Source organism: Bos taurus, chromosome 13 (genome assembly GCF_002263795.3).
Source record: "Bos taurus isolate L1 Dominette 01449 registration number 42190680 breed Hereford chromosome 13, ARS-UCD2.0, whole genome shotgun sequence".
Lineage (NCBI taxonomy): Eukaryota > Metazoa > Chordata > Mammalia > Artiodactyla > Bovidae > Bos > Bos taurus.
In genome coordinates, this window is record NC_037340.1 from 24255268 (window position 1) to 24280933 (window position 25666).

The 25666-nt window shown below is 39.9% G+C and overlaps 1 protein-coding gene across 1 annotated transcript in view; it reads right to left on the reverse strand.

Annotated features, from left to right (window-relative positions):
• Window positions 1-25666, reverse strand: part of C13H10orf67 (chromosome 13 C10orf67 homolog) — a 101441-nt gene that overhangs the window by 39416 nt on the left and 36359 nt on the right. Inside the window, exons 5-8 of the mRNA XM_059892868.1 lie at window positions 25451-25606; window positions 17552-17699; window positions 16379-16437; window positions 6962-7027 (exon numbers count right to left, since the gene is read on the reverse strand). Coding sequence (XP_059748851.1) covers window positions 6962-7027; window positions 16379-16437; window positions 17552-17699; window positions 25451-25606 — 429 coding nt within the window. The remainder of the gene's footprint in view (window positions 1-6961; window positions 7028-16378; window positions 16438-17551; window positions 17700-25450; window positions 25607-25666) is intronic.

Consider the following 25666-nt stretch of genomic DNA (forward strand, 5'->3'; position numbering starts at 1 on the left):
TTAATCAATTGTCAAGCATCTTTAGTGAAAATTCAACCCTATTTGCATTGATCTGCGGTACTGACAGATACTATTTATGCACGTCTGGTTCTGCTACTGGGTTCTCAATTTCCTCCCAAAGCTCTGTCCATGTCCCAGGACCATGACGTCTTAATTACCTTAAATTTATATTAATAACTCACAGAAGTCTCTCCCTACTCCATCATGTCATTATTTCACCTTATTTCTTAGCTATTCTTGACCCTTGTTCTTCCATATTAATTTCATTGTTTAAAATTGTATTTATTATTTATTTTTGGCTATGCTAGGTCTTCATTGCTGCTTGAGGGCTTTCTCTAGTTGCGGCAAGTAGGAGCTAGCTGCAGTGCGTGGGTTTCTCTTGTGGTGGCTTCTCTTGTTGCAGAGTTCCGGCTCTAGGTGCGCAGGCTTCAGCAGTTGCAGCTCCTGGGCTCTCGAGTTGTGGTGCATGGGCCTAGTTGCTACATGGCATGTGGGACCTTCCTGGACCAGAGACTGAACCTATGTCCCCTGCATTGGCAGGTCGGGGAAGTCCCTTCCATACTAATTTTAAAATAGGCCTGTCAATTCCATGAAAAGCCTTATAGTAATTTTGGCTGGAATTTTATTGCATATAGAGATCAGTTTGGCGAAAACTATTGCTAAGATAATCCAACTCTGTAGCTCACCTTTTCTGTTTTCTTTCAATATTTGGAAGAACAAAAGTTTTTAATTTTGATAAAATGCAGCTTACAGTATTTAAAGAAATCTCTGCCAAATTTGATATCACTAAGAGAAGGCAATGGCACCCCACTCCAGTACTCTTGCCTGGAAAATCCCATGGACGGAGGAGCCTGGTAGGCTGCAGTCCATGGGGTCGCTAAGAATCAGACACGACTGAGCAACTTCACTTTCACTTTCCACTTTCATGCATTGGAGAAGGAAATGGCAACCCACTCCAGTGTTCTTGCCTGGAGAATCCCAGGGACGGGGGAGCCTGGTGGGCTGCCGTCTATGGGGTCGCACAGAGTCGGACACGACTGAAGCGACTTAGGAGGACTTAGGAGGAGGAGGAGGAAGATCCCTACTTGGCCTTGTTCTATTAATTTGTGGCTTTAACTATTACATTTATGCTCATGAATCATCTCAAGTAGATTTTTATATGAGATGTGAGGCAAGCATTAAGGTTCATTTTTTGCCTAGAAGTATCCAATTATACCGGCATCACTTGTTGAAAAGATTATCCTTTCCTGCTTGAATTGTCTTGGTACTTTTGTTAGATATCAGTTCATCATATAGGACCCAAAGAGTCTATTTCTTGGCTTTCTATTCTATTCCATCAATCTATATGTTTAGCTATATACTAGTAGTATGTTATCTTGACTAGTGTGTCTTTACAGTAAGTCTTAAAATCAGGTTATGGGAGTTCTTTCTCTAGCTGTGCTCTTTTTCAAAATCATTTTAGCTAACCAAGGTCTGTGAATTTCCATATACATTTTTCGGGAGATTGTTGATTTAAAAAAAAAAAAGGCCTACTGGGATTTTGATTAGGCTTGTATATACAAACCAATTCAGAGATAAGTTAAACAACATGGATCTTCTGAATCATGAACATGGTATGTTTCTCCATCTATTTAAGTCTTTAACTTCAGTATTTCATATGGTTTTGTACATAATTAATAAAATTTATCCATAACTATTTCATATTTTTATGTTATTGTAAATCGAGTTTTTTAAAGTTTCAGTTTTTGATTGTTCTTTGCTAGTATATAGAAACACATTATTTTGATCTTTGCATTCTTGCTAAATTCACTTTATAATTTTAGTAGGTTTTTGTAGATTCCTTAGGACTTCCTATATAAATTATTGTGGTTATCTGGGAATAAAAACAGTTGTACTTTTTCCTTTCCAATCTGTATGCCATTTATTTCTTTTTCTTGAATATTGTACTAGCTAGGACCTAAATAACAATGTCTAATGGAAGTTATAAGAACAGAGTCTTGTCTCATTTCTCACCTTAGACTTAAAACATTGCCTTTCATGAAATATACTAACAGTTATGTTTCATAGGTATTCATGATCAGCTTTAGAAGGTTTCCTTCTATTCCCAGTTTGCTGAGAGCTTTTATCATAAATGTATATTGGACTTTCTCAAATGCTTTATATATATATATTTGCCCTCTGGCTCCAACATTTTCCATTTTTACCATATGCAAAATACATTCATCCTCATTCAAGGCCTCAAAAAATCTCATCCTCTGAGAGCATCTGCTTGAGGTCAAGATCTCATTAAATAAATTAGGTTCAAGTGCAGATGAAGCTCCTTGAGTAACTTTATCTTGATCAGAAGACCCAGCAATTAAAGAGACAAGTTATCTGACCCCACAATCAACATACCATGGTGGGACATAAGATAACCACTAAAGATCCTCCCCTTGGGTCAAGGACTCATCTATTTCCATTGGAAATCTGTGATGGCTCCTAGGCACAGAAAATCAAACATGTATTTTATGAGTAAATGATTGGGTTACCAAAACATGACTTTTCCAGCTTAATGGCCAAACACTGGCATGTTACATATAACAGACAGATTTGAAGCATGTCTCAGAGGGAACTTGGGCAACAAGGAACCGAGTATGAGATCAAGGCCACTGCAGAGATAAGTCAGTGCTGTGCCCTGACATCATAATTCCTTTCTATCTGAAGTCTGGATGGTTTCCTAGAAATAAGGTGCACTGAGATGAAACAGATGGAAAACTAGTTAAGGGTAAGAGTTCAATTATGGTAGTTTTCTGATAGGGACCTTTTTTTGTTAGCTTCAGGATAAATGAAAATTCAATATACAAAATCTACATATAAAAATCAGTAGCATTTCTATTCATGAACAACGAATTATCTGTGAGAGTAAAAAGAAAGGCATCTCATTTATAATATCACCAAAGGCAGTACAATATTTAGGAATAAATGTAACCAAGGGAGTGAAAGCTTACAAGACATTGATGAAAGAAATCAAAGAGCATACAAGTAAAGGGAAAAAAACTTCATGTTCATGGACTATAAGAATTAATGTTGTTAAAATGTCCATACTACTCAAAGCCATCTACATATTCAATATAATCTCTATTAAGATTTCAACGGCACTTTTCACATAAGTATAAAAAACAATCATAAAATTTATATGGAGCCACAAAGTACCCCCCAAATCAAAGCAATCCTAAGAAAGAAGAGCAAATCTAGAGGAATTATACCTCCTGATTTCAAACTATATTATAAAGCTATAGAGTCAAAACAGTATGGTAGTAGGATTAAAAACAGAGACAGAATGGAACAGAATCAAGAATATGGTCAACTAATACTTGATGAGGCAGCCAAGAAATTCCATGGAGAAAAGGCAATCTCTTCAATAAATGGTGCTGGGAAAATTGAATAGTCACATATAAAAGGATAGAACTAGACTTCTATCTTATACCACTCACAAAATTAACCCAGAATGGATGAAGACTTAAATGTAAGACAGGAAAACATAAAACTAGAAGAAAATATAGGGGAAAAGCTTCTTGCCATAGCTCTTGGCAATGGTGTTTTTTAAAATATGACTTCTAAAGCACAAGTGAAAAAATAAGCAATTTGGGACTACATTGAACTAAAAAACTTCTGCGCAGCAAAAGAAACAACCAACAAAATGAAAAGGCAAACTACAGAATGGGAGAAAATATATCAAATCATATATGTGACAAGAAGTTAATATTCACCATATAAAATGATCTCATACAACTCAATAGCAAAAACCCAAATAATCTAATTAAAAAATGCGCAGAAGATCTGGGTAGATATTTTTCCAAAGAAGATATTCAAATAGTCAACAGATACATGAAAAGGTGCTCAGCATCAATCATCAAGAAAATATGAATTGAAACCACAATGAGAGATCATCTCCCTCTTATTAGAATGGTTGTCACCAAAATGACAAGAGATAACAAGTGTTGGCAAGGATGTGGAGAAAAGGGAACTCTTGTGCACTTGTTGGTGGAATGTAAATTACTGCAGCTGCTATGTGAAACAATACAGAGGTGTTTCTCAAAAAAATTAAAAATAGAACTACCATATGATCCAGCATTTCCACTTCTGTATATTTATCCAGAGGAATCAAAACACTATCTTAAAAAGATATATGCAGTCCACGTTCACTGTTATTTACAATAGCCAAGACACAGAAGCAACCTAAGAGTCTGTCAATGGATGAACTGATAAAGAAGATACGGTATATTTACATAACAGAATATTATGCTGCCATAAAAAGAAAGCAATCTTGCCATTTGAGACACTATGGCTGGACCTGGAGGGGATTTTTCTGAGTGAAATAAATCAGAGAGAGAAAGACAAATACTGCATGATCTCACTTATATGTGGAACCTTAAAAAACATAGATAATAACAACAAAAAAAGCCAAACTCATAGAGAGAACAGATTGGTGGTTGCCTGAGGTGGAGGGGAAAATGAGTGAAGGAGCTCAAAAGGTGCAAACTTCCAGTTATAAGATAAATAAGTCCTGGGGATGTAATGTACAGCATGGTGATTCTAGTTAACAATACTATGTTGTATATTTGAAAGTTGTTAAGAGAATAAATTAAGTTCTCATCACAAGAAAAAAAATGGTATAAGTTTATGTGATGATGGATATTAACTAAATAGACTTCTGGTGCTGATGATTTTACAATATATGCATATATCAAATCATTATGCTGTATTCCTGAAACCAATATTATGTTAAATGGCAATTATATCTCTATTGGAACAAAACAAGGATAAATAAAAACCACAGAGCACAGGAATCATAGAAAGATTCAAAACTATTTCATATTCTTCTTCTAAAGCTAATCCAAGGGTACATCATCCATACTTTATTGCTTACCTATACTTACCGATCCTGCCTTTTTACTACAAGCTCCTTGACTTTTAAACTAGGCTCTTAAAAGGTCAGAACATACACTGTATTGAAAACAGTAACAGACCAGGGAGGGTGAAAGTCTTTTAATTTTTGCATAGTGACTCTGGTCAACTCTACCTTCTCCCACTCCTCCATCTGGCCCCCGTTGCAAATCTCCATTTCTGGGGGAGGGGGGTGGGGGAAGCATGGTAGCAACAAAGTTCAGATAGCCACAAAGCCAGTCTCCCTCCAAGTGAATAACAGAATCCCTTGGTGCGGGGGAGGGAGCGTCAAATAGTGACCTTGCTGGGCCCAAAGGTACGCCATGGAAACCCAATCATGAGAAGTGCACTCACTCTACTGAAAAAAATGACCCTGCAGAGACCAGTTCTGAACATGCTGGAGGTTCGTGTGCTGTCCTGAGGTTTGCAGTGCAAGATCTTGCTGCTTGGCAACAAGCATGGTGCTCAACTTCTAAACTTGTAAACAACAAAATAAAACAGTTGGTTCCCCCGTGGGCAACATAATAGCACTGGTTAACCACTTACAGTTCAAATAAAGAGGCAAAATAATTCACAAACTGTTGGGTCTGTTCCTAGCATAGGCATGAACTCACTGATGAAGTAGTTCAGTTTCGTTTCTACTTCTGCTAACAGACTGACAGTTTAACATTTGCTTCTCATTTTCCATTTTAATGACAATGTACACATTTAGTTGGTTGTTTTCAGAAGCAACTCCGGAACTTGGGGTGGGGCGAATGACAGAAGAAGAAGAGGGTGAGACAGAAATTGACCAAGTATATTCAATTCATGAAGATGATTTTTATATACCAGGTATTTAAAAGCAAAGAGTTCACACTTCTATATTTTAAATGGATAAGCAACAAGGACCTACTGTAGAGCACATGGAACTCTGCTCAATGTTATATGGCAGCCTGGATGGAAGGAGGTTTCGGGGGAGAAAGGGTACAGGTATATGTAAGGCTGAGTCCCTTTGCTGTTCTCCTGAAACTATCACAGCATTATTTGTTAATCGGCTATACCCCAAAACAAAATAAAAATTTTAGAAAAACAGCAAAGAGTCCAAACCAACACACTTGTTAACACATGGTTTCTGTAGATTACTAGCCATAATTATTTTTTTCCTTGCCTGCATTCCCAAGTTGGTTTCATAGAAGGCTTTATTGTAATCCCAGAGCATTGTTTTGCATTAATTTCTATGACAAGGCACCCCAAACACATGGTGCTGAGAGCAACAAAACAGAGTTAGGGGAACAGTCATGACTTGGCACAAAGTGTGACAAGCTGTAGAAAAGGGAACGTTTCAATATCTGAAGTGGCGCTGATTTCCTATGAACAACCTTTTCTCTTCTAAACAGTATCATATTCTTTTCAAGCACATTTAGAACGCAAGTCAAGCTGTGTTTTATTTCTGATTATAATAAACACAGTCAGTTTACTGTAACAAAGGCAGAGTAGTGGTGATCAGTCTGAAAGCCAGAGTAAGACACCATAAGCTGGGGGGGGTGGTGAGGTGGGGGAGCCTGGGGGTGGGGGTGGGCAGTCAACTGATAAAATAAAAGACCAGCCGTCTGGAAAGTTCTCTTAAAAGAACATAAAAAGGCAGTGTTTTCTTATGAGACAAACACAGAATGCCAAAATATCTGGCTGGGCTGTTTTTTGTTGTCACTTATGGCAATTTGTAACTAAAAATAGCAAATCCTTCAAAATATTGGGCTCTCATATTTGTTTTTTTAATCCCTAAAATAAAATACAAAAATTCTGTACACTGCTTTAAATTGTAATACTGTTTCCTGTATAAGACTCTTCTACATAGTAAGCATATTTATTATAACACTATTGCAATTGTTTTCTACAAAACAATCATTAAAAATGTTTATAACTATGCATGCATTTAGACTGTTGATAAAAGTGAAATAAAATGTTCACAGCAAACAGTTAAAAATAAAGTTTATAAAACTTTCATGATCAAATTCCTGGATTCAAATTTATTAAGAAATAATGTAAATCCCCTTACCATATCTTGAACTAATGATTTTTCAAGCTCAAGCTCACTTATTAATCTGTCTCTGCCATCAATTAGCTGAAAGAGAAGAATATTACATTCTGATTAAAGATAACAAAACATCTGAGATTCCCCTTTCAAATTTAGTGAAAGATCTTGATTCCAAACGTGAGAAAAATGGATCCCAATATGATCAAAGCAAAAATTAAATGGCCACAGATTACCATGTAATAATAACATACTATTATATAATTATTTCTTAACTATATAAGCAGGCAAAACACAGACAGAGAATGCCAGTTCATTTATTTACAACCTTTCTCACCCTACTCCCCCCGCAAAATGTGACATCAATATATAATAAAGTAAGTCTGTCTATCAAAAAGAACAATTCTGCTTTACCCTTTATATGAACCATTTCTCTTATTTTAGGTTTTGGTGTTGTATTTATATACATATCAAGCCATATTCATATCAATTGAAAACAACCATCAAAGTATATACTGTAGGGCCTTTGGACCAACTTGACTTGCCTCAGTATTTTATATGACAGTGTGTGTGCGCTATATAACACTGACAAAATTCAACCCTTCATTCTGACATCCATTCAATTCAATTACTTCATATATTCACTAATCTAATAAACATGTATGGAACACCTTTGAGATGCCAGACATTTTGTTAGGCTGTGGAGGTACAGAAGTGAAGTAGAACAATTCCCTTCCCTAAAGTACCTACAGTATGCTAGGAGAACAATGTGAAAAAATGACTGTAATATGTAAGAAAAAAGTTAATACATAAACTCTTCAGAGTCAAAAAGCCTAAACATCCACATAACTTGGAAATCCTGTAATTATAAACAGATAAGTTCTCCCTGGTGTTAATGGCACAGAAGGGCTATTTGACAAAGGTCTTGAAGGATCTGTAGAAGTTCAACAAGTTGGAGAAAGAAAAAGGCCAAGAAAATGGTAATAAAGACAGCAAAGTAACCACAGCGAAGCCTGAAGTAATGTAGGAACCAGGGAAGGTTTGGTGTTTGTGGACCCAGGGTGCATACAGACAAGAATATCAGGAAATGAAGGGAGACAGAAATTCAGGGTGATATTACGAGGGGCCTAACCTTGATTAGGAAGGGAGGGCAGACTGGCGTAACGTACAGAATGAGAGTTGGTTCAAAAGAGAGCTCTGCTGCTTACGCTGTGTGGGTAAAGTAATTCTATGCTTCAGGTCTTTTTTCTTGCTTTTATGTAATTCTATGCTTCAAGTCTGTTTTCTCATCTAAAAATTAAGATAATAACACCTACTTAGAAGAGCTCTTCTGGGAAGAATTTGAGACAGCAAATGTGAAAGGGCCTAGTGGCTCCCAGCACATCAAAATCATGTAGAACACTTTGAGACAGTCTGATGTTATGTTGAAGACAACAGGAAAGCAAGCACTGAAGGTTGTAGCATGTAGGTGAGACAGGGTGTTAGATAACCATGGAGGCAGTGTGGAAGCTAGACTTGAAGGAGAAGAGAGTGGAGATAGGAAAATGAAGTAGGAGTCTATACAGATGAGCAAACAATGGGGTCGCAACCAACTCTGTGACAACGCTATTGTAGAGAAAAGGGACAAGAGGTAAATTTTGGGAAGAAAGTCTCTAGACCTAGTGACCAACAGTTTTAAGGTACAAAGCACAGAGTGGATGGAAATTACCTGGCAGTCCAGTGGTTAAGACTTGGCCCTCAGGTTCAAACCCTGGTCAGGAAAGTAGGATCCCTCCCACAAGTCACACAGAGCAGCCAAAAAAAAAAATGAAGAAGAAGAAAGCAGAGAAGGACCCTTGATCTGTCAGTGGGTCCTCTGGGACAGATGTCAATGTCATTCATTTAAGTGGGAAGCACAGCTGAGTCCAGATTTGAGGAGTAAGAAGATCAAGTTTTGACACTGACTTTGATGAACATGTAAGGATTATTTTTTTCCAGCAGACATTTTTGAGGGCTCATATAAAAGTAATAAAGGATAAGATGTAGTTCTTGACCTCAAGGATTGAGGGCAAGATGAATCTCACTGTGAACTTATCAACAGCAGCAGTGTGAAGAAGAGGCCAGTAGATACATAGACAAGTTTACTTTAGTTGACATTTGAAGAGTGAATGGTAATGGCTTCAGGGGTGACCAGAGTCAAGGAACACCACCCAGAATGATGGCTTGGCTGTGTATACAGGCTAGTGAGGGATGCTTAGAGGCATGAGAGAGGGAGAAAGAGAGAGAGTTTGATCGATGAAGAAAGGTCTCAGAAGAGAAGGAAGGAGAAGATGGAGTCAGGCAAGTAAGTGGAAGGATGGGTCAGGGCAAAGAGGAAGGTCCCCTCTTCGGATGAGAAGGAATAGAGGTTAGGCTAAGTGACAAGGTGAGCAAGAGAGTGCAAAGGTGAAAAAGTCCACATGTCTACTGTTTCTCTGTGAATTAGAGAATAGCATAGATGAATGGAACTAGGGAAAGTAGCAATGATGGGAAGAGAGGCACTGGGTGGTTAGAAAGGGTGCTGGTTACAGATATGAATGACTATATATAAAATGGATAGATAACTAGGTCCTACTGAATAGCACGGGAAACTATATTCCATATCCTGCAATAAACCACAATGGAAAAGAATATGAAAAAGAATATATATATGTATAGATGAATCACTTTGCTGTAGAGCAGAAACTAACATAACATTGCAATCCAACTGTACTTGAATAAATTAATAAAATGTGTTTTTGTCAAAGGGTGCTAATTAGATCCAAGTAAAAGGAAGAGTAGGAGGAGGGAGCAGTGAGTTAAAAATCTGAGTTAAAAATCCCATAACCATCGTGCAATGTCACCTAAAGGCAAGGATCTGTTTGTCTCCAATGGCAGGGTTGGGGAAAGTTGGGTCTGGGTACATGAGAGCCTCAGAAGGGGAGGTGGTGGTAGTGTTGAAGATGTGAAAGGCTGAACAGCAGGTTTAGAGAAAGTAAAGGAATGAGAAATGGAAGGAAAGGAAAAGATTTTTTGTTGAGTCATTATACCTTGGTCTGAAAAGAAGTGTCATTAAGTTTCCAACAGGCGTCAATAACTGGCAAACACCAAAGCCACTGGCCCCAAGCCTTCCTGCCTCCTTGGGTCTCTTATCAGTGATCTCTTCTCTCTATTGTATTTTTACCCACTCATTCTTCTTCCCACTGATGTCATTTAAAAATGCTCTAGCTTCATCTTTAAAAAAATTCCTTCCTTAACCCCACATCCCCCTCCAACCACTCTCTGACCTCTCTTTGGCCATCCACAATCAAACTTCTAGAAAGGTGCCCATGCACACTGTCTCCACGTCTGCATTCACTCCATTCCTCAGTTACTACCATGTTTCAGTAAAATGACCTCATTAATTACCAGGGTAACTGGAAAGGACCCTGATGCTGGGAAAGATTTAAGGCAGGAGAAGGGGACGACAGAGAACGAGATGGTTGGATGGCATCACTGACTCAATGGACATGAGTTTGAGCAAACTCTGGGAGTTGGTGATGGACAGGGAGGCCTGGCGTGCTGCAGTTCATGGGGTTGTAAAGAGTTGGACACAACTGAGTGACTGAACGGAACTGAATTACCAGGGTTTTAATTGCCAAAGCTAATTGTCCAATCCTTCGTTTCTAGTCTTTTGCACACCTGGCCTCTGGGAAGTGCTGGAATGGATCCTCTCTTCTTGAGCCTTTTGCTTTGTTGTTGTTGTTCAGTCGCTAAGTTGTGTCCAGCTCTTTGCAACCCCCATGGACTGCAGCAGGCCAGGCTTCCCTGTCCTTCACTATCTCCCAGAGTTTACTTAGTTTGCTCAAACTCATGTCCACCAACTCCAACCGTCTCATCCTCTGCCACCCTCTTCTCCTCCTGCCCTCAATCTTTCCCATCATCAGAGTCTTTTCCAATGAGTTGGCTCTTCACATCAGGTGGCCAAAGTATTGGCGCTTCAACTTCAGCATCAGTCCTTGCAATGAATATTCAGAGTTGATTTCCTTTAGGATTGACTGGTTGGATCTCCTTGCAGCCCAAGGGACTCTCAAGCCTCTTGCTTGGTTTCTGTGAAATCCACTCTCTGCTGCTCTACCACTGTACTCATTTTCGTCTGAGTGTCAGCCGTCCACTTCTCTTCCTTTATCTCTCCCACTTTCAATCTTATCAAAGACCATGGCTTTTATTGCCTAATCATCTCTTGAATTCATCTACCCCCTTCTTCATCCCCGTGTCACTGTTTTCTTCCTGTTTCAGGACTTTCTATTAAGTTATCCCGGTTTATACAAGAAATCTTTTAATTGGTGTCTCTCTGGCCCTGGGTTTTCCTTTCTTCCATTCGTCCTTTCTCTGAAACACGAATCCCATCCTGCCCGAGTGTCCAAGATGCCCCTTTCACTCAGGAGGCAACTCACACTCCCCCCTAAATGCATAACAATCCTCAGCCACGTGCCCTGCTTCTAGCCACCCCTGTTCCCACACATCCTCCCGCCGTAATCAGTCACGTACCCATCCCATACGCATGTTCTGGCTCTTCCCACTACTCTCCCTTTCATCCTTTCCTGGAAAACTCTAACCTTTCTTCTGAGGGCCAGTTTGGTGCCCTTCCTCTGAACTTCCCTGATCTCTTATGATCCAGGCTGGCTGTGCCCCCAACTATCCCTATAGCAACCAACACTGCCCTGTATCCTGACACTGCCACACCTGGGATATAATCTCTGACTGTTGGTCTGTCCCCTCTCAGAAGGAAATTCATCTTGTAGCCACAGCTGAAACAGATTCAGCTGTCATTCGACTACTAAAATTTAAACATAAAAGCTGCTGAATCTTAACAGTGTTTCAGTCCCATTTTCAACTCATTTTTAATTGTATCCAGGGATGAAAGGCTTCCCGGGTAGCTCAGTGGTAAAAGAATCTGCCTGCCAAGCAGGAGGCACAGGAGATGCCAGTTTGATCCTTGGGTTGGGAAGATTTCCTGGAGGAGGAAATGGCAATCCACTCTAGTATTATTGCCTGGAAAACCCCATGGACATAGGAGCTTGGTGGGCTACAGTCCATGGAGTCACAAAGAGTCAGACACGCCTGTAAGCAGAGAGAGAGCTGTACAGGCGAACATCTAGCTTATCCAAAGCCTTCTGAGCTGCTCCTTTACACTCTTCTGGTTTCTGTTTACTCCTTCCTCACACCCCAGACACCCCCCTCTTCCTGTACTCACACAAATCTCACCACGTGGTCTCACTAGATCCCACCTCCTGCTCCAGTCACACCAGAGTTCCGCGGGGGTAACTTACACTTTACGCATTCATAATCTGTATGCAGCCTTCCACCCTCCTGCATGTATGCATGCTAAGTTACTTCAGTCGTGTCCAACTCTTTGCAACCCCAAGGACTGTAGCCTATCAGGCTCCTCTGTCCATGGGATTCTCCAGGCAAGATTACTGGAGTGAGTAGCCATTCTCTTCTCCAGGGAATCTTCCTGACTCAGGGATCAAACCCAGGTCTCCTGCATTGCGGGCAGATTCTTTACCGTGTGAACCACCAGGGAAACCCTAAACACCTGGAATCAGTTCAAGAGAAGGAGTAGGAGATAGGTCTGGAAAAATTTGTGAAGTATTTCTAGAACCTTCCAGGTCAATTTTCAGTTCAGTCACTCAGGCATGTCCAACTCTTAGGGACCTCATGGACTGCAGCATGCCAGGCTTCCCTGTCCATCACCAACTCCCGGAGCACGCTCAAACTCATGTCCATCGAGTCAGTGATGCCATCCAACCATCTCATCCTCTCGTCCCCTTCTCCTCCCGCCTTCAATCTTTCCCAGCACCAGGGTCTTTTCCATTGAGTCAGTTCTTCGCATCATGTGGCCAAAGTATTGGAGTTTTAGCTTCAGCATCAGTCCTTCCAATGAATATTCAGGACTGATTTCCTTTAGGGTTGACTGGTTGGATCTCCTTGCAGTCCAAGGGACTCTCAAGAGTCTTCTCCAACACCACAGTTCAAAAGCATCAATTCTTTGATGCTCACCTATCTTTATTGTCCAACTCTCACATTCATACGAGACTCTTCCCTGGTGGCTCAGATGGTAAAGCATCTGCCTACAATGTGGGAAACCCGGGTTCGATCCCTGGGTTGGGAAGATCCTCTGGAGAAGGAAATGGCAACCCGCTCCAATACTCTTGCCTGGAAAATCCCATGGATGGAGCGTGGTAGGCTACAGTCCATGGGGTCACAAAGAGTCGGACATAACTGAGAGACCTCACTTTCTTTCTTTCTTTCACATTCATACATGACTACTGGAAAAACCACAGCTTTGACTAGATGGACCTTTGTCGGCAAAATAATGTCTCTGCTTTTTAATATGCTGTCTAGGTTGGTCATAGCTTTTCTTTCAAGGAGCAAGCTTCTTTTAATTTCATGGCTGCAGTCACCATCTGCAGTGATTTTGGAGCCCAAGAAAATAAAGCTTCTCAGTTTTCATTGTTTACCATGTACATATGTCTATTACAGCACCATCACACTCCCTATGGTTATCGTCTCTCTCTAGACTTGATCTCTTTCACAACAAGCCCGTGTGTGTGTGTTTGTGTGTATGTGTATGTGTGTATAAAATTTCTGCATCTCAGCAGTGCCTGGCACTAAAAGGCATCTAATGAACATTGCTGAATCAATTGATTTGATGAAGGATATTGGAAACAAACCAGTAAATATTAGCTCTCATTTTGGTCAGCAACTGCTGGTCTGCTTTCCAATTGACAAAGCCTTTTGATGTACATTATCTCATTCTATCCACACAGTAAGTCTGTGAGACTCAGGAAGAAGGAGAATGAGAAACTGGTCCAAGTAACTACAGTTGTCATAAATGGAACAGAGACCCAAGGGTCTAGATTTTTCCTGCTCAAAACCAAATCATATAATATCATATATGAAATGAATTGCCAGTCCAGGTTCAATGCATGATACAGGATGCTTGGGGCTGGTGCACTGGGATGACCCAGAGAGATGGTACGAGGAGGGAGGTGGGAGGGGGGTTCAAGATGGGGAACACGTGTATACCCGTGGCGGGTTCATGTTGATGTATGGCAAAACCAATACAATATTGTAAAGTAATTACCCAATTAAAATAAATAAATTTATAATTAAAAAAAACAAATCATGTCTACATTCAACATCTGTGTGGAGGCCTAGTGTATGTAAAGAAAAAAAAGAAGAGAGACAGGAAAAAAAATATGATCAAACAAACTACAGATTTGCTATATTTGTCTAGAACAAAATTGTCAAATAAAAATATGTGTCATATATATAACTGAATTTTAAACAGCTTTCTTAAAAAGGTAAAAATAGGTGATATTAACTTTAATAATATATTTTATTTATAACAATAGCTATGCAAAATAGCTTAAATATATAATAATCAATATTAAAAATCATTAGCAAAATATTTCACATTCCTTACAGCACCTAAGTCTTTGAAATCCAGTGTGTATTTTTCACTTAGAGCACATCTCAATTTGAAGGCTAAAATTTTCTGGCAGATACTTGATCTGCATTTAGATTTCATAAAATTTACAAATAGAAATGTACATTCACATGCTCAGATTATTCAAAATATACATAAAAGTTTTTCACTAACTGAAACAAATATCAGTATTTTATATTGAAATTTAAAAATTAAAAGTAAACATAATTTAAAATTCATTTTCTCAGTTGCACTATACATAGGCTTTCAATAGCCACACGTGGCTAACGCTGGGCAGTGCAGCTCTAGAGAATGAAGGCAGCATTTAATATAACCAGCCACTCCGTGAGGCTGTTTCTTTCTAATTGATGCCTCAATGGTGAGACTTTTTTAAAATTTCCTTGAACTTTTCCCAGAGAAGAGTAGGCTTGTCTGACTCATCTTTACCAGTGACAGCACAGACTGAGACCCTGGAGAAATATTTACATAAACTGAGATGATGCCCTTGGAGGTTATTAAGTAAAACTAGAAAGCTGAGATTTCATTTTCAGCCTTAAAAGTTGATGCCAAGAAGGTTAAACTGGTCTCTTCTTATACTCTCATTATCTCTGTAAGAATGACACTTCTACCCTCACCATTGAAAACAGGCTCAAGCACCAGAAAATGACTTTATGTTGTGAAAACCTGTGATGGATTCAGTGATCATAGGAAACATCTCCCAACTCTGACCCATCACAGTGTGCATTTCTTTAGAAAATAGTTCTTGGGACTTCCCTGGCAGCCCAGTGATTAAGACTCCACACTGCCAATCCGGGGAGCTCAAATTCGAACCCTGGTAGGGGAACTAAGATATCTCATGCCGTGTGGCCAAAAAATAAAAATCAGTTCTTGGAAGCAATTTTATCTAAAACCGAAGAATAGGACTTCCCTAGTGGTTGAGTGGTTAAGACTCCACCCTTCCCCTGCAGGGGTGTGAGTTTAATCCTTGGTCTGAGGACTAAGATCCTGTATGTGCACAGCACCACCAAAAGTAAATAAGTACATAAATAAAATTTAAAAAAGTTTTTTTAATGAAAAATAAAACTTAAGAATACCAGAAGTGCAAAATCTAGGTTGAAATCTGAATCTTAAGCTTTATGAGCTCTGGCTATGAGGCCAGCATGACTGAGGAACTCAATTTTTAATTTTATCTAACTTTAATTTTCATTTAAAAATCGATACTCGATTCAGTTTGTGGAAAACTTTATTTGGAATAATTTGAGGATGTAAATTCACATTTTTATCTGTAAATTTTATGAACTCTATCTAGAGATACATTCTTATTCTATGAAATCACTCAAAGAATATTTTTAAATGTACCAGTGCTCAGCACTGGGAAAAGATCAGAGACCAGTGCTGTCTTTGGGTTATAGGGCCTTTGGCAGTGCAAACTGACCATCACAGAAGAGGGTTTTGAGAGCTGAGAAAGCTGAAAGCAGGAGCTCCTAACCTGGGTGTGGAGGGCAGGAATTGCCGTGGTTCTGTGACATCGGATGCCCCAGGAAATCTTGATCTTTATGATATCAAAAGCATTCCCTGCTCTAAATACAGATTTTCTGCAAAATACAAACCCAGTTCATTCACATACAGAGTAATGGAAATAAAACAACATCTGGTATGAAAACAGGCTGCCCATTCCTAATATCATTTTTCCACAAGCATATCTTTGGACTCCCTGTGTCATATGATTTTTCAATTCCTTACAGTCAACAAGGTAGACACTCAGTTACGCCAAATAAAAGAAAACATTAGTTCATTTTCAAGATGGAATCCTTTCTCATTACTAGAGAAATCATCCCAAACAACACTAAATACAGGAATCGACTTATCTCGACATCACAAGACAAGGCGGGGGCATAGTGTTATTTCATTAATTATGCTGATATTTCCATTGAAAAGAGTCATTCATCAATGTAAAAAAGTTACAGTACCTTTTGAATAGTTTTATGATCCTTTTCTGCCATCTCTTTCAGACTTATAATTTCATCTTCTGTAAACAAAAGGAGAGAGAGGCCAACCATGAAATTACAAGCTTATGGCCCTGTATTCAATCTGCCTGCTTCAGGGCAGGCTATACACCGCTGGCAGGCATGGTGGACGCAAGTCCTAGCAGGACTATGACCTTCACAACTGCCCTTGACATTCACAGCCTTCTTCCTGCTGTTCAGACGGCTGGTCAGATAGGGATTAAGAACTAAGTTCAAGATCCAAGTGTGGCTGAAGGCTGAAAGCTTTTCATCGAGTCTAGCAAGGGACATTTTTGCTGTTAGTCGCAGCCAATACAAACTGCTTTAGCAGGTGGCACTTTATGGACTGGGTAAGAACTACCAAAACCTGGAGACGCATTATTACACCACATCAGGAGAGAAATGACACTACATTGGCATGGTACAACTTACATCCAAGAAACACTGCCCCATATCTGATTTTATTAATGTTTTGCTACAAACTCTATATTGCCTACTCAAAGGGCAAAACTTATCGATGTTTCACTACAAACTTTATATTGCCTACTCAAGGGCAACCATAAATACAATGATAGCAGTGCCTGTAAATGCTTTAAAGCAATCCAACTTCAATGATTTAAATGCAATGTTTACCAATGTTTATGGTATGTAAGAAGGGGGTATAAGGCCAACAAATGGAAATTTATACTTAAAATCTGTGCCAAAAATTGAAGATAAAGTAGTAAGTAGGAGCATATTTTCCTGAATGGCCAATTCTGTTTCTTCACAAAGCACACTTCAGTATATATGCTGAAATATGAAAATGTTAGAAATTTTAGGTTTTAGATAAAGCACATGAAATTTGTTTAATAGTTATAATATTTCTAAGTGATATTGAGCACTGATGAGCACATTTTTCAAAGGCCAATGCTTGGATTTGAAAACAGCCACCCTGAGTTAAAAAGGCATGGCCAGGGGAGTATGACCAATTTCTGTCCCAAGAAAAGAATGAAAATTAGAAGTGGCTAACAAGCTGATATTTTAAATGTAAATATGGTTTGGTAACAAACACATGTTTGAAAAAGACAAGCGTGGCCATGAATTTTATAAACATGCCCAATGTATAGAGTTTTCTCAAAAACGACTCTAAAATGTTACCTAATACTGAATTTTCTTTTACATTGAGCTGGATTTCTTCTTCGAGTTCTGAAATGACTTGAAGCAGTCTCTCATTTTCCGTTTTGAACTCCAAATTTTCCTTTTCTAGAGTTGTTCTCAGAGGGCTGCTCTCTTTGGTAAAAGAATCCTAAAAGAGGGAGAATTCCATATTTCTAAGCAGGGAGCCAAGGATTTAAATATGCAAGACGAGACAATACAGATACAGAAGAGCTATCATATAATTTTCTGAATTCTATTACACACTTATAATATGAATAGTAAAAAGGGAAGGAGAGTAAAATAGAGCTTGCTGGAAGAAAGGCTGCAGTACCTTCTGTACAAAGACCACAGCACATGGGGACAGTTTATTGACAGGAATAATGCATATCATACTGTTTGTGTGCCCTCATCATTCAGGTCAATTCATCATGGAGGCTGCGTCCGGGGAGGCAGCTGGGGCCCCTCCACCCACACTTCCCTCTGTGTGCGTCTGAAGTGCTGCCGTAACCAGGCAGGCTGGGGAGCCCGCGGACCGGCAGCAGCGCCGGGGAGAGGGGGTGCGGGCGGGGGCGGGGGCGGGGGGCAGAGTGCACGGCTAAGGAGGGGGGCTTGTTGCCTTTGTGGCATTTCCCAGTGTCAGCGCTGCCAGTGTCAAGAGGAGCACACCGCATGTCAAAGTGGTGACGTTTCCAGGCTGGGAGCCGCATGGAGCCCATCAGGCACACGGATATCCACACAGTTGGGTTTTCTGCTTGGTGGAGGAGCCACCCAGAGGCAATTCATATTCTGAACATTAACGTGGCTTTGCATGCCTGTCACACTGGGACTGTGCAGGCGTTGAATGCTATTGAAGACTTCGGTTTAAATCTCTATGCAAACAGTGATTACCTTGTAAGAAGGTTTCAGGATAACTTACAACAAAAGACTTTAAAGTTATAGTTTTGGTAAAGCAAACTCATTTACATTTTTATTATGTGCGTCTTTTGTTTAAATCTTGCCATGTCCATTACGGGAGACGCTTTTTCTTACGCAATAGAAGCTTATTGGGACAGCGACTCTTCTTTTCTTCTTCTCGTCTGTTTTCAAAGCTATTGAAAACATCTGACTATACTTGCTTATGGCTGTCTAGATTTTACTTGCTGCACTTCTTTTTAAAATTAAGATGTAATGAGTTGGAGAAGCTGATGCAGAACTTTGTATTTCATGACGGTAAAATATTAAACTGATTATGCAATCTCAAACTAGTAAAGAACATGCTTGAAAGTCATTGTATTATTACATTAAAAGAGACAGAAGTATTTATATGCCTTTGTTCAAAATCAATATGGACACTAGAAATACTTTTAAACTTTAACTTTCAGATGAATTATAAGCTATTCTTTTAGTAGCAATCCCATGATTGCAAATACATAAGAATAAAATCTTCTCTTAAAAACAAAATCATTCCTCCCAAAAAGTCATTCCTCCCAATATAACTAGTGTCCTTTTGAAAGTACACTTTTATTTAACCTTAGAGATAACTGAAAGTAAATTATCAAAAAAAAAGGTTTCCTCCGTGGTCATTATAATGGTTCAAAAGAAAAATATGTAGCTATTATGTTTTATAGTACATGAATAAACTCTTGAAAAACAACAAGGGACTTTTTAATGAAGTCAGTTATACCAGACTTAATATTTATAATGATGACATTAAATTTTGCACTAAGCCCATTTGTGAATCTTCATGATTTTGATTCACCATTCCACTTAAATTATTTAAGCCCAATTCATTCTTAACTCATGAGACCTAACAAATTTAATAACTAATAACAGTATTTTCTTAATAAGAAAGAATCCCAGTCATTATTTTCTTGTCCCACATGGTTCAACTTGAGAACATCAACCAATGAATTTCTAGACTGAAAAAGCTTTTTAAAAAGCAAACAGCGTTTGCCTTAATTGGCTTAAATGTACATTTCCTAACAGTGGCAGAAAATGAACATCCATTGTGGATTACATGAGCATCCATTATAATAAACTAAACGAGAACTATTTGAATAATCAGATGAAGTGTAAAATTTACAAGAGGTGGCAGCTAGCACCTAAATGGGTTTTCTAAAAATCTCCCAGAAAAGCAGGAAAACAAGGCTACACTTGCAGCTCAAGGGTTTCCTCCCTCCCACAAATCCATGGACAGCCCCAGTTCCTGAGAGGTCAACCTTTAGCTCTGTCCCCACCATCTGTCAGCTGCAGGAACTGCAAGTAATTAACTATTCAGATTCCCACAGCAACGAGGACACTCATTAGCAAAATGAACAAAGGGATAGTTCTGGGCGGCTGCGGTCATCTGTTACACTCTGAGTGGCAGGTTTTGTGGTGGTGTTTCTCCTACCATCTGCCCACACCACTAGCTTGGGCTCACTGAAACCACGAGACTTCTTTAAAACAAGCTGTGTTAATAAACCGAAGTTAAGAAGGATGGAGATCATTAAAAGGTGGTTAACTAGTTAAAGCTATTTAAAGCTACATTATTGCCCAAGACAGCCTGCAGTGCGATCCACGGTCACTCTGGGATTTAAAATTTATAAAGGAACTTGTCAAGTTAGAGTTCTTCTATCATGCAGTGGACGCTAGGACTTCCAAGTGCCGGCTTACATGCTATTTCTCTTGTGAACAGCCACAGGATGTGCAGTATTCCTGTCCGAGGCCTCAGAATCCCAAACAGTAGTGAAAGAACCATTTCTGGAAATGGGTGTTCTCCAGAGCCTCACTACTCCAAACGTGGTCCAAGGACCAGGAGCCTCGGCATCACCTGGGAGCTTTTTGAAAATGCAGAATCGCCGGCCCCAATTCAGACCTGTCTGAATCTATATCTTAACAGGAGCTGCAGGTGACCCATACACACAAAAAGTCAATAAAGGCTGAGAAGCACTGTTTGGGGCACCGCAGGTGCCTTCCCAGCAGTCTCCCTTTTGCCACACTGGCGTCTCAATCCGGCAGGCTCCGCGTACAGTGCTTGGACATCTCAATTTGATGCTGGGGGTGGGGGGTCGGGGTTTCTGCTGCATGCCCATGCTGTGTGACAGTCACAGAGACGAGCAGGTGCTTTCCCAGTGAGTGACAGCCAAGAAAGTGGCCCACTGGGGCAGTGCAGCCCTGCAGAGCTGCCGCTCTTGAATGACGGCTCTGTTTCAAAACTGTCAGCAACAAACAGTCATGTTTATGTGTTGGTGGTGGCAGGGGTGGGTAGGCATGATAGTTGCAGAGCTCATGCATGTTGGGGTAAGAAAGAAAAATGAAGTCTTTTCGAAACAACTCTAACTGCAGTTGAAGCACACAGGCGTGTGCGTGGGTACACAGACACACTACCCTGAGCAGCTAGCTCCTTTAGCAGTTCTTGAGTGGATTTATCAGCATATAGCACGGCAAGCTGAAAACTATAGCAGAGTACCATTAACTCATTGAGGGGGTTCACAGAGCCTGAAAAGACACTCAGCCCTTGAATGTGTTTGTGTGTGTTAGTCGCTCAGGCATGTCTGATGCTTTTTGGCCCCGTGGACTGTGGCCTGCCAGGCTCCTCCATCCATGGTATTTTCCAGGCAAGAATACTGGAGTGGATTACGATTTCCTTCTCCAGGGGATCTTCCCAACCCAGAGACTGAACGTGGGTTTCCTGCATTGCAGGCAGACTCTTTACCATCTGAGACACCAAGTGAAGCCCTCTTGGGGAAAACTCAACATTAAGGGTGTTCTGACCTGGAGAGATGAGGCTTCTGTAACTTGACGAGATTCCTTTTTCTGATTTCCATCTTGTCATAAATATAAGCTAAGCTAGATGTTTACTAAACCTTCCTTTCCTTGTCATTCTTAGATTTTACTCTAAAACAATCTGGAGAGAGATTATGAGACTAGTAACGATGAAGTGATTTATGTGATCAGACTATGAGGAAGAACAAACTAGAGTGTTCCCTTATTGTTTATTCAATTTTCTTATTTCAAGTTGTTTTTGTGAGTTATTTCAACTGCTGCTTTGAGAATTTCTCATTGTTTCTCCAAATTTGGTTTTCCAAATATAATTTCAGCTACTTGCTGTATTGAGCTTTTTATACCGCTAGAGGGAGCAGTCGTATTAGATGAAATTTCAAATTTAGGGCTTCTCTGGTGGCTCAGCAGAGAAGGCAATGGCACCCCACTCCAGTACTCTTGACTGGAAAATCCCATGGACTGGAGCCTACCAGGCTCCTCCGTCCATAGGGTCGCAAGGAGTTGGACAAGACTGAGCGACTTCACTTTCACTTTTCACTTTCATGCATTGGAGAAGGAAATGGCAACCCACTCCAATATTCTTGCCTGGAGAATCCCAGGGACAGAGGAGCCTAGTGGGCTCCCGTCTATGGGGTCGCACAGAGTCGGACACGGTTGAAGCGACTTAGCAGCAGCAGTAGCAGCTGGTGGCTCAGATGGTAAAGAATCCACCTGCAGTGTGGGAGACCCAGTCAGATCCCTGGGTCAGGAAGATCCCTTGGAGAAGGAAATGGCAACCCACTCTAGTATTCTTGCCTGGAAAATCCCATGGATGGAGGAGCCTGGCAGGCTACAGTCTATGGGGTCACAAAGAGTTGGCCATGACTGAATGACTTCACTTCACCTAGAACTTGAGTGGCATGGAGTTCTAGGAAAGCTAGCTCTTAGAAGATTTTTTAAGAGAAATTTCAGATTTTTTTTTTTATAACCTGCTTTTGCAGTGTTCATTTCCATCCTATCGAAAGGTACACTAGCCCTGCTCTGCGTTGCCCTAGCGTGGGTACTGCTGCATGCCCTAGCATGGTGCCCTAGGATTGCACTAGGGTCCTCTGGTGCTGGGGAAAATGTATACACTCAGTTAATCAGGAGTCTCACCTTCCTCAATTCTTAAGTTGTTTACAGCAATACTGATGTGGTGTCCATGGAGACAAATTACAGTGAAACAACCAAGGTCTTCTGCTGGAGAAGACTCTTGAGAGTCCCTTGGATGGCAGAGAGACCAAACCAGTCAATCTTAAAGGAAATCAACCCTGAATATTCAATGGAAGGACTGATGCTGAAGGTGAAGCTCCAATACTTTGGCCATGTGATACAAAATGCTGACTTACTGGAAGAGACCCTGATGCTGGGAAAGACTGAGGGCAGAGGAGAAGGGGGTGATGGAGGATGAGATAGTTGGATGGCATCACTGACTCAATGAACATGAGTCTGAGTAAACTCTGGGAGACGGTGAAGGATAGGCGTGCTGCAGTCCATGGGGTCACAAAGAGTTGGACACGACTGAGCGACTGAACAACCACCACCAAGGTCTTCAGAATGTTACCAGATGCAGAGAATACCTGCTTATACCACAGCAGTGTGGACCCTCCCACTTCTTGTGGTCCTCACCAAGCCCCGCCCACCTCATCTTATTCTTTACCCAGGATGTCCAGGCAGACCAGTTAACAGGCTGAGGACAATCGGAGGTGTAAACACACCAAGAAAGACCTCGTGTTAGAAGCTCAATTACAAAACTGGGATATTTTCCAACAGTGCATTTCATGGAATGTAAACCAGATGGTAGTAAGGACTTGTGTATTTCCCCATCATGATAACTAGAATTTATATGCATGCCTTTCTTCAGAGAACTCACAGTGATTCACGTTCACAACAATTCCCCCTCATAACACTGTTGGCTAGGCAGAGATCACTTTTCATTTCACAAGTGGGAAATAATTGGATCAAAATTATCTTGCTAATCAATGCTGGATATCGTTAGTCAAGGGCAGGAGTAAAAGCCAAAACTATTACAACTTTTCTGTTAAATTTTCTACTAATAATTCTATTAAATTATTTTCTCCAAAAAACTAAGAGTAAATGTAGATACAAGATAAGAAAAGTAAATGCAAAAATTGGATGTGTCTCTTCCTCCAAGGCGATCAGAATATGTAAAAAGATATAATATTCAATTATATTAGATCTATGATAAGAACACTTAATACTAAATTGCTTAGAAGATGCTCTGTTTTTTTTTAGAACATAGAGAATTCTTTTTTTTTTTTTTGTAGAACATAGAGAATTCTAATAGATTAAACAAAGTATTCTTTCCCCAGTTAGTAAACAAAGTCCTTTAGAATGGTGCATGTTCAATTCCTTATCTTTTCTAACTTTGGGGGTTTTAAGTAAGAATACTAGTGTGGGACTTAGATAAACTAAGGACTGCACTTAAATAGCCCAGCAACCTGGAACCTGGAAGTGTTTCTTCCTAGCATTCACATTTGATGTGTTACTTCTCAGAGTTCTCCCATATATATATATACACACACACACATACATATATATATACACACACACACACACACACACGAGTCAATATTTATGTGTGTCTACACAGGGATCACTATATACTTAGTGATGTACACTTAGTGACCAGGGCATCCCTGATAGCTCAGGTAAAGAATCTGCCTGTAATGCAGGAGAACCTGGTTTGATTCCTAGGTCAGGAAGATCCTCTGGAGAAGGGATGGGCTACCCACTCCAGTATTCTTGGGCTTCCTTCGTGGCTTAGCTGGTAAAGAATCTGCCTGCAATGCGGGAGACCTAGGTTCGACCCCTGGGTTGGGAAGATCCCCTGGAGAAGGGCAAGGCTACCCATTCCAGTATTCTGGCCTAGAGAATTCCAGGGACTATATAGTCCAAGGGGTTGCAAAGAGTCACACACGACTGAGCAACTTTCACTTTCATACACAGGGATCACTATACACTTAATTATAATAATTATGTATGTTATATTGATTTATATATATACTGTAATACCATAATCCATTATAATAATATAATGTACATAGAAGAAATATATGTTATATAAGAGTGTATATATTTGGTTGGCCAAAATGTTAATTTGGGTTTTCCATAACATTCTATGGAAAAACCCCAACTTTTTTTGGCCAACCCTATATATATGTGTGTGTGTGTGTGTGTGTGTGTGTGTGTATACGTATATATATATATGTATATTGCAACCTTTAATTCTTACTCTATACAGAGGAGGAAGCTACACCTCCTTATGTGGGACTCTGGATTCAGATGGACCTTGGTTTTCATGCCTCATCAGCATTTACCAGCTGCATGTTATGGGTAAGTCTGTGCTTCCTCATTGGTAAACTGAGCTCTGAGGTAAGGAAGTACCCCTGCCAGCTGACACTCAGCAGGTTGTGATTCTCTGGCTTCTCTGGTCACCTCTTCTACTCAAACAATCTACTTCTTGCTCTTAGAACCTAATATGAAAACCCCTCTATGGCTATTTGAGTTGATTTGAGATTAAAACAAACTTGTGTTCAGGGTCCACAATTTCAAGATCCTTCTCATTCATCTCCTCAACAGGTAGCTAAGCTCTCCTTTCTGCTTTCTCTCTCTCCCCACTTTTGTTCTCTTCAGACCTTGGAGCAATAAAGCAGCTCCTGGCTCCCACTACAACAGGGAGAACAGGGCGAAACTCCTCTGAGAACTTTCCTTCTTGACATTTCTATGGAAGGTCATCCTATTACAAGCTGGTTTCTTGAAAGCCTCTGACTTGAGATTGTTTTGTGTCTTTCAGATTAACTGGACTGAAAAAAAAGGGTGGGACTCTTCTGTATTAAAACAAAAATGTATTTACATGCTTTTCTAGGGTGGGAGATAGGTTATTTTATTTCCCTTACAAATAAAAATTGAGAACAATTATACTGCTCCTATTTATAATTATTATGGGTTTTCTAGACTATGTTATTGAGCAAAAAAAGAGTTGAACTCTTATTTTGTGAAGAAGATACCCAAGATACATCCACTGTAGTCCCTTTATTCCAAACCCAAGCTTTCAGACAGCTGTAACTTCATTTACATATATTAACATAAATTATTCTTTGCTGTGAAACTTACAACTCTTTGAAATCCATATTCTTCATATTGGTCTAGTTCTTCTCTTAATTCCTTAATGACTTCTTCTTTCTCCCTCAGTCTTTTTAACAAAATGTTCATTTTGACAGTCATTGCATCATGCAGGGATGTCTTCTCTTCTTCTACCTCAAAGTATTGCTGGGGGGAGAGAGATACTAGTCAGATACTATGCTAGCACCAGCAGAAAGCATTTCATGT